Here is a 14,658-nt window from a genome sequence, read left to right on the forward strand (position 1 = left end):
ACGCCCGGAGGAAAGATGAGGCCTTCGCGAAGAGAGAGGTGTGTCGCGCGGGAGGAAGTCGAGATCTTGGCGAGGAGAGAGGCGGGCCGTGCGGGAGGAAGACGGGGCCTTGGCAGGGAGAGAGGCAGGCCGCGTGGGAAGAAGGCGGGCCTCGGTGGGGAAGCGCAGGAGGAAGGCGGGGCCTTGGAGGGAGGCGGGGCCACGCTGGTGTCATTGTGAGGGGCACAGTTGGCGGTCAGTGTGAGTGGCAGCCGACCTGAGGGCTGAAAGGGGAGATAGGAGCTGGGATGGGAGAGGATTCTGGAAAATATCTGATTATACGTTCTCAATGGAGCCCGTTTTTATAGATGAGGTGATTCAGGCTCCAAGTGGTCAAGTGATTGATTGGCTAAAGCCTCCTCAACTAATACAATAGCAGAATTCAGTTGGATTGAATACCAGGGTTTTTTATCTTTTCGGTTCTCTTCAGCTGCCACTTAAGATCTCTGGTATTGATCTTCTTGACCAATATGCATGACAAAGGACAGTGGATTATGTAATCGGAAACAATTTAAAAGGGAAGGCGTCAACTTGGAAATAACGAGGTGGGGCGCGGTGGCTCATGCTTGTAATACCAGTTCTTTGGGAGGCCGAGATGGGCTGATCACCCACCGGTCGGGAGTTTGAGACCAGCCTGACCAAAATGGAGAAACCCCATCTCCACTAAAAATACAAAAAAACAAACAAACAAACAAAAAATAGCCTGGAATGGTGGCGCATGCCTGTAATCCTAGCTACTCGAAAGGCTGAGGCAGGAGAATCGCTTGAACCCGGGAGGCGGAGGTTGCGGTGAGCCAAGATCGCGCCATTGCACTTCAGCCTGGGCAACAAGAGCGACACTCCGTCTCAAATAAATAAATAAATAAATAACGAAAAGCCTTACCACCAATGTGGGTAACCCCCCATCTGGTCACTGAGGAAGGAGAGCTAAGCAGATCCCCCGCACAATTAGTGCCTGAAGAATATCTTAGTTTATAGTGTTACTACCCAGTTATTTCCTCTATATAATCTTTTATATAATCAATCATGTATTAGTTTATAATGGGAACAATTAGTGCCTGAAGAATGTCTTACTACTCAGTTATTTCCATATATATATAAAATAATATCTTAGTTCGTAGTCGGAGGAATGCCTAGAGCAGACACAGTACAGAGCATGAATTAAGGGTTAAACAGCTATGCATATCTTGCTTATAGTTGGAGGAATGTCTAGAGCAGACATGGTGCAGAGCATGATTTAAGGGAAAAAGTTATACCAGGACAAGAATCTATGGCCCAGGCGTCAGCATTCCCTATCGTCAAGATACCCGCTGTATGGTAGGCTTGGAGCAAGAGCCTCTCCTCCTGAAAAAGGAGTTGCAGTACCTTACGTCCAGTTCTTGTGGAAGACTGCCCTTAGACCTGCAATCCCACGAGCGACCGAGGGCTTAAAACCCCTCGAGTATAATCACGTCCTGGTAGCTGTATAACCTGTCAAATCTCTAGTTACTGTGCTGGCTCGCAGCATCCTCCTATAGAAATCATCGGAAGCTGCCAGCAGGTGGCGGTAGACCCTGTCAGCTCTGTCGCTGCTGTGTGACTCAAAAGCATCCTCCTACAGAATTCCTTAGAAGTAGCCTGCCCCTAGATAAGAGATATTGCACACTGCACTCTTCACCGCGCATGACCCACCTCCTAGCCTAGGCCACCTAATGGGGGTGGACCCCTTGCTACACACGGCCCACCTCCTTGACTTCGTGACCTAATGGGGGTGGACACTTTGCTTGTCGCAGACGTGATTGTCTTGATCCTATCACTGTCCTTGAGATGACCTCACCCACTACCCTTCCCCCTGTCTTGTACCCAATAAATACAGATGCTCCTGGACGTTCGGGGCCTCGCCTGTCTCTGCTTGTAAGTGGCGTGCCCCACCCCCACCCCCAGCCCAGCTGTCTTTTCCAGTCCTTCTGTGTCCTGTCTCTTTACGTCTTGGATCCGGCGCCTCAACACAGCGATAGGGGACACCCCATGACCCTTTAGGGATGTGGCCCTACACACCAACATGGATGAAATTGTGCTGACCTATCCATCCATCACTCTTTAATCCTAACTTTCTGGCCTCTAATCCTACCTTTCCAAGATTGGTTTAGTTTAAGAAAGCAGTTAAAGGATAGTATTTAACCAGTAAGTTTTGGTTGATCTGACTAGCTGTATTACATTGTATTATGAGATGGGAGATCTGTACAACTATTCCAAACACTTTGATAAGGTATCAAAATAATACCGTAATTGTTTTTAAAATGCATTAATACACCAATTTATTTCATTGTAATGTGGAATGTTTACATGCATCAGATGTGAGTTGTATTTACCAACCGTGTATGGTTAGCGGCATTGCTAATATCTATTGCACAGGGTGGGGGTACCCAAGCAGTTTAGGAAGGTTATCCTTTTCCCCAATATGCTGCCCGCAGTACAACAGAAGAAACCAACTCTAAGCTTTATCAGTTTACTTCACACACCACTGTCCAACCAACTCGCTACTCAGAATTCATACACTTCCCTTTTTTCCGGAGGAAGATTCTACACAGTCTCACTTAGTTGGTAAATTGGTAATGGATAGGGATTGAGAAGTCTGAGTTTGGGGGAAAATGAAACCTTTTCCCTCCTGAGAACAGAATTGGGATGATGGGGGGAACAAAAACGGACAAGAAAAGTAGCTTTTTCTCCCTCCAATTCAATCTGGTTTTGGATACAACCTCTAGGAATCACCTTTTACCTTCTTAAGAAAGAGGGATTTTTGCCGATAGCATTGTACAGAAAGTTAACTATGCTGGATATAAATTTCACTATAAAGAAATATCTTGACCAGGCGTGGTGGCTCATACCTGTAATCCCAACACTTTGGGAAGCCAAGGCAGGAGGATCCCTTCAGCCCAAGAGTTCGAGACCAGCCTGGGCAACATAGAGAGAATTTATGTCTACAGAAAAAAAAAAAAAAAAAAAGTTTTTTAAACTAGCCAAGTGTGGTGGCATGGGCCTATAGCCCTAGCTACTCAGGAGGCTGAAGCAGAAATACTTGAGCCCAGAAGTTACAGCCTGCAGTAAACTATGACCACGCTACTGCACTACAGCCCAGGGTGACAGAGCAAGACACTGCCTCTAATAAATAAAAGAACATCTTTTATTAAACAGGTACCCTTTAAATGACTACAGACTTGATAGATGATCCAGTCCTGAGGAATTCTCAAATAATGTATCCATATAATTGTGAAGGGGAATTTGAGAAATAAGGTTATCTCTATATGGAAACTGTTAATTCAAAATTGCGAAATTGGAAATTCCACCAAAATGCCACAACGCACATAACAAAAGTACAAGTTTGTAACTCTATAGTTTATAACCTATAATTAACTTGTTCCTGAAACGTAGGTGTTCAAAAATAAATTCTGAATATGGCTGTCTTATTTTTATCCAATACTATATTCAACTGCCTAAATAAAATGGCCACTTTGGTTTTATCCATTTAATCATATTTAGTCCTAGTTAGTCACATACAAGTATTTCAGGTGAACCTCTGACCTGAATTACCTGCATAATTCAGATGACTTCAAGATTTCAAGTATCCTAATTTAGACTATTTCAAGATAAATAGCCAATTAAACACTCAGGAAGGCCTTAACAAAAATTTTTTTTTTTAAACCATGAATATTGATCAGCCTGCCTACGGTTAAAATAATAAAGACATAAAATTAAAATGTAAGTGAACTAGGAAAGATACCTGTAATAAACTTACTATATAAAAGCTCTTATAAAATCAGTAAAAGACAATCCTACCACAGAAAAACAAACATGATTACTAGTCAAAAAGGATAAACCAGTAACTAATTTAAAAAAAGGTGTTTTTAACCTATTGACAGATTGTTTCATACATAATGAAATTAGTAAGGGGACAAGGAAATGAACCCTCTAACCTCTAGTGAGGATACGGTGGTGGAGGGAGCAAGCAAAGAGCCTAGTGTTCATAACCTTTAACCTAAATTCTACTTCTAGGAAACCATGAGTGTTGTATAAAAAGACGTATGTAACATATGTAGACAAGTATTCACTGCAAACACCTATACCAGCAAAAGAAAAACTTAAAATACTGACCAGACTGATTACATAGCTATGGTACACAGAACACTATGAAGTTAGCAAGTAAGCATGTAGAACACAAACAGAGAAAAATGATCAATGTGAAGTCAAAAAGTAGGTGATGAAACAGTGCAATTTCATTAGATATATGTGTTATGTAGTATCAAATTTATATCTGTTCATGTCAGCAGCCACCTACCTCCCTGGTCGCTGGTACTCAATCTTTTCTTTACCTGTTACTAATTTACGTATAAGAGCTTAAGTCCAGTGCCCCTTATACAATAAGCAGTTTCTCTTTTATGTGGGGAGAAATTTAAATGTTCTGGTATTCCCTCTAACCAACTTTCCTATTTTTTTCTCTTTTTTACTATTAGGTTTTTAAATAAGCAATCTATACACACTGCTTCTAAAATAAATAAGTAATCTGGCCAGGTGCAATGGCTTACACCTGTAATCCCAGCACTTTGGGAGGCTTAAGTGGGTGGGTCACCTGAGGTCAGGAGTTCAAGACCAGCCTGACCAACATGGAGAAACCCCATCTCTACTAAAAACAAAAATGAGCTGGGCATGGTGATGCATGCCTGTAATCCCAGCTACTCAGGAGGCTGAGGAAGGAGAATCACTTGAACCAGGGAGGCGGAGGAGGTTGCAGGGAGCTGAGATTGCGCCACTGCACTCCAGCCTAGGTGACAGAGCAAGACTCCATCTCAAAATACATACACACATACATAATGTATAATTTACAAAATGCTTTCAAGATAGGCATTAACTCATTTAATTCTCAAAACCCAAACATTTTAATGTACAGAGGTTGGCTCTTCCATGGCTTCATTAACTAGTGACTCAGAGTAAACTTCAGTGAGATACTTTTCTTTCTACCAGTCTACTCATGCTTTACCATCCACAACCTATGGTCTGAGTATCAAATGCTTCGTTTTACAAATAATATAACCTAATAAATGTCTGCATTTCAGCTCTGCTAAACCAAAAATTCTAACCCAAGAGAGCAGGCACACCTTAACTGTGCTAAATTTTTAGCAGTACAAACTTTAAAAAGAAATCAGAAATTAACTGATGAATTCTGGTGTTGTTTTATTTAGAAGAAGATAATCACTGATTTTAAGATTTTAATTTTTCTCTCTTTTAAATGCCACACTAATTAGACATAAGTAGTACTGGATAATAAAAGTATTTACACATTGAATACAAAATAAATATAAAATAACTGAAAACAAATCAGGTTTTCGTTGACTTATTTTGTTTTCCCTCTGTCCATCCTCTGTTTCATTTTTCTTTGCCTTTTGTAAATCCGTTTCTTTCGTGCTTTCAAATCAACTTTTGGCTCTGGCTTTACCCACTGTATTTCTATTGGTTTCTCCTCAGCTGGCGTAACAAAAACATCTGCAGTGGGATCGTGTGGAAGAAGAGTCTTCAGTTCTTTCTTTCTCAGTTTCTGCACGTCTTTCACTTGCTGTTTCTCTCTGTATTTTGCAGCTGTGATGGATCTTATGACACGCCGATGCTAGGAAAAAACGATTAGATGCTTTTGAATAAAAATAAACATTTTATATAAGGCAAAGACTTTCAGTTACAAACCTTACATCCCTTCACCCAGTGTCATAAAAAAGGGGGAGTGATTTGCAAGTCTCGAGGCAGCAAAAACCAAATTGAGTTTCACAGGTAATAAAACAGTAATAAGTTCACAGAATCATTTTGGCAAAAGGGCTCTGGTACATTGAAGACTACTGAACAACACAACAGCTTACCATGTTTGGTGACTGGTAGTGAGGGTTTTCATATAAAGTTGGTCCTCCAAAACTTCCCTGGAAAATCTTTATGAGATTTAAGACAAAACGAGGTCCTATTTCTACGAGAGCAGCATCTTCTTCTATAATCTTTAATAAAAAGGAAACATTTCATTTTGGTTTGGATATATTATTCCTAAAAGGTATACTAGCTATAATCTCATTATAAATGTGCCTGAAAGAATTGATAATCCATAAAATCAAGGTGGGGCGAAACCTGGTAAATGCCAAATTATCAATATTTTCTGAAATCTGTTAGTACTTATAGGAAGTTGTCATGGAACAATTTGTGTGTGTGTGTTCTTTTAAAATTGAGTAATTAGATTTTGGTTCACATCTTGCTTCTCACAATGCATATATTCCTAAAAAACTGTGGTTAAATAAGATTTTAAAATAGTAACCACTATTAACAAAATGTATTAAAGCGCATTATGGGAGAACTCTTGAAACTTAAATCAATCCCTAAATTCATAAATCTCTTTCAAGTTAGATTAAAATTATATGTAGTCAAATTTAATAGCTACTGATTATGGAATTAAAACGCAACTTCTGAACAACAAATATTTATGTTATCTATTGGTTCAGCCATGTCTGCCCTCAGAGGTTAAGAGGATGTGTTCAACTCACATGCCAGGTATCCAATATAAAATGTGCAAAACAGAGCTCAGTTATGTCAGATGCTGTCTAAAATTTTGTTCTTGCTGTTCCCTTCCACCTCTTCATCTTTCTGCAGACTTATCCTGCCAAACTCCTGCTTCAAGATTTCTAGAATCACCTCTTCTCTTCTCCTGAATGAATCAATGTATGACTCATTATCTAACAGTTCCAACTGAATGGCTTCTACAGCAATTAAATTTTGCTAGGTTTTAACCCTTGAGGTGATTTTTAAGCTTTTAGAGAGAAGCTTCTATTTTACTGTATCCTTACAGCACTTCACACAAATTAGGAACCCAATTATCTCATGGATCTTCAAGCTATTCCCTTTCAATAAAGTGAAATATATAATGGTTGTTAGGAAGTCCATACTCTCTATCAACTAACAGTCATGAATAGGAGGAGGAAGAGATCACTTAAGACACAAGACAGTTCAACTGCAAATATTGAATTAAAAAAAAAAAAGATGCAATACATAGTTACTTGCAGCAATCTCTGTAGGGAAAGGAAACTATTTAAAACAAAAGAATTATTTGCATTTTTTTGCGTTTGTAAACCCTATATATCCTTATCTAAAAGTTTAATTAAAACTTGACCAGGCACAGTGGCTCACACCTGTAATCCTAGAGGAAGGATTATCACTTGAGGCCAGGAGGTTCAAGACCAACCTAGGCAATATAACAATACTCTGTCTCTTAAAAAAAAAAAATTTAATTCAATTTTTAAAAACATAATTAAAAATTAAGTAAAGCTTACCTGAAAATTCCGAAACCATATCCTATTATCTAAAATGGTGAAAGTAAACACATGGTCCACGAATGGTTGGCTTTTGGGATGATACCGTGGTGTACTAAAGATCTAGTTTAAAAAAGTATATGTTAGTTCCTTATTCCAAAATATATCAGGTATATTTTCGATAGCTAAGAAAAAGTTCAAAGAAGATGCTCACTTATACCACTAACGATACTTTTTAGAAAAGATATTTACCTGAATTAAGAGTTCTTTTAACAAAGCATAATGTGGTAATTCATCAAAAGCCTATAAAAGTAAAATAAGCATATTATTTAACTACAGTAGAGTGCCTTGTTTTAAACTGTTTGCTCATTTGTTTCTATGTTAACTAAACTGAATTACACAACTATACAATCATGACGGCTAAGAAAATTAGACCTCATACACTGAGTGAGAAACTTACCGGGTCAAAAGACAAAAGGGGCCGAGAACCTTTCAAACAGTTCCCAGTCATCTTGAGTTCAGCAAGGGTATGAACTAAAACAATTACAACAAAAACAAAAATAGTTATAACTTTTGCACAACTATTCCAAAAGATCATTTTTAATTTTCTCACCTAAAAAATTTTACTGAGTTAACTTACTATTTTGAACTAGGAATTTGGCAGATGGTCCATGAGGTGAATTTGAAAGCCTGAAAGATATGGAGGACGCTTTTTCAACTAATTAGCAAATGTAGTCAATGTTTACCACCTACTCATCATTAAAAAAAAAACAGAATATGCTTATAATATTCATATATTTAATTTTCTTTATCAACTAAAATGAGTTTAGCCAAAATCTTAATACATTCTCTTACCACATATAGAGATCCTGTTTTTTCTTAGCTTCAAAATAGATGCATTTATTACAGTTTTTCATTTCACAAACCTAAATGAAGCAAAGTATATGAAAATGAAGTAGATAATATAAATGAGAACTAAAGTAATTAGATGTGATTAATATCATCTAGATTCCCTCAAAAACATCTAACTAGGTTAACAGGCTACAAAGGCCTGAACATTTATTTCTTCATAGAAGGAAGCTTTAAAGTTCCTCTGAGGTATTCTACTCAAGGTAAACTAGATGCTCTGCCCATCTCTTGGGTGAAAGTATCTATCATATTTTTGGGCCTAGTATCTAAAATGGTCTCACTTCTGATTACTGGGAACCTCTTCTGCCCATAGTCCCATGTACAAACTACAAAGACTGAAAATAGTTGCCCTAGGGATAAGGCATACCACAATTAATCCTCTTATGCTAATCCTTCATAATCAATCTTCTTAGCCAATCTTATGAAAATCCAGATCTTTACAGAACTAAAAACATCCTTTTTAATGATTATTTAGATTTTTAACTTTTTAGCTTTTTGATTTTAAGATGGCAAAACTTAAGCTGTTCTTCATTTATACTACCATTTCTGGTGATTTGGTTCTATAAAATCACTAAGAGATTGGGTAAAAAGTCTATATAAAACCTATTTCAGCCGGGCGCGGTGGCTTAAGCCTGTAATCCCAGCACTTTGGGAGGCCAAGGCGGGTGGATCACGAGGTCAAGAGATCGAGACCATCCTGGTCAACATGGTGAAACCCCGTCTCTACTAAAAATACAAAAAAACTAGCTGGGCGTGGTGGCGCATGCCTGTAATCCCAGCAACTTAGGAGGCTGAGGCAGGAGAATTGCCTGAGCCCAGGAGGTGGAGGTTGCGGTGAGCTGAGATCGCGCCATTGCACTCCAGCCTGGGTAACAAGAGCGAAACTCCGTCTCAAAAAATAAATAAATAAATAAATAAATAAATAAAACCTATTTCAAATTAAACTTCAATGTCCTGAAGGTTTACAAAAGTCACACTTGAGAAATATACAAAAACATTATAGGAGTGAAGTCTTTTATTGCTATAGTATTCATAAACTCCATATTTCAGATTTAAACCTAACAACTACGGCTGAACGAGTTGGCTCATGGCTGTACTCCCAGCACTTAGGGAGGCTGAGGCAGGTGAACTGCTTAAGCTCAGGGGCTGGAGACCAGCCTGGGCAATAAGGCAAAGCCCTGTCTCTACTAAAAATACAAAAGTTAACTGGGCATAGTGGCATGTGCCTGTAGTCCCAGCTACTAGTGAGTCTGAGGGAGGAGAATTACTTGAATCCGGGAGGCAGAGGTTGCAGTGAGCTGAGATCACACCACTTCACTACAGCCTAGGCGGCACAGCGACACTTTGTCTCCAAAAAAATTTAAAACAAACAAATAAACCATAACAACTTAAAAAAAAATCTTAGGTCCAATGCTTTTGTTTCTTACTGGTCTTAGATAAACATAAAAATGGGAAGTTTGTGCCACTTCTGGGCCTTTGTAGTTGCCATTTTCTCTATATTAAATTAAACATCATCCCTCTGAAAATGTTTTTCCGGTCTAGCCTGAGCTGTCGAAAACCTATAACCTGTTTTATTTCTCCTACCTTTACTTGAAATTATAAACCTTGTTTATGGCCTGTCTCCATTTGAACGTAGTTCCGTAATGATAGGAACACTGCTGTGTTAAACAGTTTCTACAGCACACAGAATAGTGTGATATTATAGCAGAGGTTCTAAAGTTTGTGCTCTAAAGAAGGCTTTCTAATAGTGAAAAAACGATCTTAATTTTTCTAAGTTTTGAAAATTTTGCTTTAAAATGTAAATTTATGTGCTGTGCTTCTAGAACTTAAAAAAAAAATATGTGAGTTTAGTATGTTAAAAAATACTTTGAAAATGTAACCTGTTCCTAATTTGTAATAGCTTAAGTGCCAATTCCACATGAATCACGAATTAATATTGGCAAAATGCGTTTTACCATGTGGGTTTTCATATACATATGTTTAATGGACTTTTTATTTTACTTTACATATATTGACTGATAATTTTTTGAGTACCTACTCGGGATTTGGCATAATACTAGACACCACGGGATTAAAAAAATTAGATAACAATCATTGTCCTGAGGAAATTTCAATATGCTTGTTCAAACAAGACAAACAGAAATGTGTGAAGCACTAAACTGTGAGATATAAAAATCTGAAAGACCAGTTATTGAAGAGATAACAAAATGTGTCTGAACAGCTTTTAAAAAACAATTTTTAAAGTCACTGAATGACTTACTTTTGAAATAAGCAATTGTTAGTGTTTCTAAAATATTTTATTGCAATTACTTTCCAAAATTACCTCATTAATCACAAATAGCTTATCCTTACGATCCATTTTAGTATCTAGAAAAAAAAAAAAGCAAGTAAATTAAAGGTGATTTCAAAGTTACTTCAATCAAATCACATATGCCATCTAGAAATTGTTTTTACACTCTTCAGTTTAAAGGAGATTTTTATCATTAATTTTCAAAAAAAAGACCTGAAAACAATCACTTAAAAAATCTTGATTCTTTGTAACTGTAAAAAAAATAAGTAAAAAATAGTCTGCAACAACTATAAATTATAGTTTAAGCAGTGTTTCTCAATCTTTAGGTATTCTAGAAAACCTTTTCAAAAATGGAAAAATTCTCACAAACCAAAGACTATGTTAAAGGAAACCAGTTTCACTGAAAATATCTTTCACTTTTTAATCACAGGTGTCAAAGAAAACTGACTCTCCATGTAACAAACCTGCACATATACTCCCCAAATTTAAAAATTAAAAAAACAAAAAAACCAAAGCACCTCTTAACATAAGCACAACAGCCATATGATGGTGATGCCACTCCACTGTTATAAACTTTTTATTTTTTTTTAAGACGGGGTCTTGCTCATCGTCCATGCTGAAGTGTAGTGGCATGATCATGGCTCATGGCAGCCGTGACCTCCTGGTTCAAGTAATCCTCCTGCTTTAGACTCCTGAGTAGCTGGGACTGCAGGTGGGTGGCCCCCACACCTAACTACTTTACTTTTTTCATTTTTTTATCTTGTAGATATGGGGTTTCACTATGTTGCCCAGGATGGTCTGGAATCCTGAACTTAAGTGTTCCACCCACCTCGGCCTCCCAAAATGCTGAGATTACAGGCAATGAGTCACCATGCCCAGCCATACTGTTTGTGCCTGTAAAATAACCCATTGCTTAAAAATAAATAAATAACTTGGCATTTAGAAATAGGCTCTGACTTCAACTTAAAAGGTGCTTCAAATTCTATCCCACATCCATTTTTCAATAAAACTGTTTAAAAAAAAAAAAAAGCTTAAAAAGTAACATATGGTAGTCCTGAATCATTTAGGACAAACTATCCCACGTATGTCATGACCTTTAGGAGCATTACAATCAAGGCATTCCTGGACCTTCAAGAAATGTTTCAGTAATACTAGGATATCTGTTTTAAAAAGTAAAGAAACTACCTCATGAAGTCTAAAGAATTTCTAACAAAATGTTAACTGGAAAAATTGTGGCACTTGAAAGGATAAAAGCTACTGTGTTTTATTCCTGAAAAGACTGAACAAATGAAGAATATATAAAATAAGTATAAACATATAAATAGGTAAGTTTATAGATAGAAATTTCTAAAGTATATGATGTAAAGGTACCTGCTTTAGAATGAGGCATCAACCTTCTCAAGTCCTGCATTAAATGTCTTGTTCTGAAATTTATTCCTCTGGAAGAAAAGATGAGAATCCGTTCCTTATTTTTCCACTTGCCCTAAAGAAAGAGAAAATGTTAAAAGATTTTAAAATATCATATTGAACTGACCTTGTTTTTGAGAGATGGTCTCACGCTGTTGCCCAGGCTGAAGTGCAGTGCTGCAGGCTCACAGCTCACTGCAGTTTCACATTCCAGGGCTCAAGTTATCCTCCTACCTCAGCATCTGCAGTAGCTGCAAATTACAGGCATGTCCCATCATGCCCAGCTAATTTTACTTTTTTGTAAAGATGGGGGTCTCTCCCTGTGTTGCCCAGGCTGGTCCCCAACTCCTGGGCTCACGCGGCTTGGCCTCCAAAGTGCGGGGATTATACATGAGTGCCACCACACCTGGCCCTTTTGTTTTTTAAGAGCTTCTAGTAGCAAGTCAAACCATCCTGACTCCTTTAATTTCATCTCTCAGCAACATTCACTAACCACATCTGCCACCCAGAAATGCCCTCCTTGGTTTCTTTCTTGTTTTCCATCTTCAATTTCTCCAATACCTCTTCCTAACCCTTAGGCTTAGCCCTCTCGTTTCTGTGCTCTCTATGACAGGTCTCACAATAACTTCCCACAACTTTAATTGTCGTCCACTCTACAGAAAGGAACTCTCTCTAGCCCTAATAATCCAAGTATTTCATTAACATCTCAGACTCAACTCTACAATACTAAACATTATCTTAGACCTTAAATCTGGTGTATTTCTTTGCTATTTCGTTTTCTTTCTTTTCTTTTTCTTTTTTTCTTTTTTGGATGCTGTCACTTCAGTCCCTCAGGCTTTAAATCTTCAATTTGCCCTTTTTCTCCCATATCATCATAAGCACTACAAAATGCTATCAATTTCTCTTTTCAACAATTCTCAATCCTTTCTTATTCACACGGCACTTATTTAGTGTCTTATATTAACCACAAAACTCCTAAATGACTAACCATCCCAGACATGAGCTCTTCCAATAGATATGGTTGACTAAGCTTTTTCAACAGCTTACTTCTTAAATAGTTCAATCACATCCTTACTTCCCAGAGTTTTCTAAACAAAGTCTGAATGACATAGCTTTGACACTGAATTGTAAAATAAATTTTCATTTTTACATTATTATTGCCCCAAGTGAAGCCTAACGCAATCCAATCTGGTTCTATTTTTTACATTTTCAGCATTTCCCTATTTCAAAGTCTTTCATCAGTTCTTTCTCTCCCTTGGAGTGCTCCCTCTCATTTTTGAATGTCAAAATTCTACCGTGCCTCTGATATGCAGCTTAAAGGCTGAATCTAAATCCTTCAAGATTCTTTATCTTGAAGGGTAAAAGTAATCTCAATCTCCTGCATTTCCACAGAATGTATTTAAAGTGTAGCTCAGATTATAGAAATTAGCGCCTTAAGCGAAGAGAGCACTAACATTTATTGAAAGTGTACAAGTCCAGCTTATTTTTCATAAAAAGTAAATATTCCTCCCCCACCCCCACCTGATCTGAAGGTGAGAAAAGAGCACAGAATGTTGCTGTTAATAACGATCCTAGAATTTAAACTTAACTTTCATTCCTCAGAGCTCACCATCACACCACACGGGGTCATTCCTTGTCACCTACTCCCTACTAGAGTACTCTGCTAAGTGCGGAGGACAGAGAAATTAATGTCAAAGATAATCCTTCTCTCCACAGTATACTGTGTAGCTTAAGAATAGTTCTTAGTTGAATGAAAGTTAACTAAAACAACTTGTGTGCACTTCTGTTGAATAAAAACCATCAACTTATTTGACTTAAGTTTCCTCCTGAACGCCAACATTTCAGGAGGAAGAGGTCACATTCTAGTCACCTTTGCAATCTTTGCCAAAGGAAGCCTAACTTGGAACAATGCCTGGCACATTCAGTGTCTGTTGAATACAAGTAAAGCTCAAAGTATCTGGACTATCTTTCATTATCCCTTGAGTTAAAGACCTGGTTAACAATTCACAGTTCCAAAAGCAACAACTTTTTAAAGGCTCACCTAACAAGCTTCAGGATCCCTGCCTGAGAGAAGCCGACTTTGGCAGTATATGGGAATACTAATCACTGGAAGAAATACCCAATAGCGAGAAATAACCAAAGAAAAGTACTACCCTCCAAAAAGAAAAAAAAAAAAATCGAACTACTAGGAAGACAACGCTGGATCTGAGCACTCCGACAGTCGCTTCCGCGTGGGCCGGCTAAGGGTTCTAAAACCCGCCGCCTCCAGCAGGGCGGCCACGTGCACAAGAATTAGCTGTAAACTCCGTGCCCAGTCTGGCCGTGACAATTACTAAAACCGACCTACCGTTAAGACCCTAGCTACTGTAAAATTAGCAGACCTGTAGTCAAGTAAGTAACCCCAAAAAGACGCACAGAGCCGCCGCTGCAGATGTAACCCTTCTACCTTGCAAACGGGGCCTGGGATCCGGTTTCTCTCTTCTTCCTCCACCTCCTCTGCAGTGGCGCGAGGCTTAGCTGGCGGTTCGGCATCTTTTTCGTTTCTTTTTGGCTTCTTCGCCTGAACTGCCAAGCCTCCACGCCGTTTCCTCTTGGTTGCTGCCATCTTGTCTCGCCGCCCGCGCTCTTGGCCTTCCTTCCGGTGTGGCCGCTCGCTCCTTTTTCCGATCTCTATGGTTCGACAGCTCTAAGCGCTCGGTTCAG

The 14,658-nt window shown here is 38.4% G+C and overlaps 1 protein-coding gene across 1 annotated transcript; it reads right to left on the reverse strand.

Annotated features, from left to right (window-relative positions):
- Positions 1 to 3,181: 3,181 nt before the first annotated feature.
- Positions 3,182 to 14,648, reverse strand: BRIX1 (biogenesis of ribosomes BRX1). The gene is made up of 10 exons (XM_039460950.2): positions 14,402 to 14,648; positions 11,920 to 12,031; positions 10,582 to 10,625; positions 8,205 to 8,275; positions 7,990 to 8,039; positions 7,810 to 7,883; positions 7,602 to 7,652; positions 7,371 to 7,472; positions 5,922 to 6,050; positions 3,182 to 5,677 (listed from the first exon to the last, which is right to left on the reverse strand). Exons 1-10 carry the CDS (start codon positions 14,558 to 14,560, stop codon positions 5,408 to 5,410), a joined length of 1,062 nt encoding a protein of 353 aa, XP_039316884.1. The 5' UTR covers positions 14,561 to 14,648; the 3' UTR covers positions 3,182 to 5,407.
- Between the last annotated feature and the right edge of the window lie 10 nt (positions 14,649 to 14,658).

Source organism: Saimiri boliviensis, chromosome 1 (assembly GCF_048565385.1).
Source record: "Saimiri boliviensis isolate mSaiBol1 chromosome 1, mSaiBol1.pri, whole genome shotgun sequence".
Lineage (NCBI taxonomy): Eukaryota > Metazoa > Chordata > Mammalia > Primates > Cebidae > Saimiri > Saimiri boliviensis.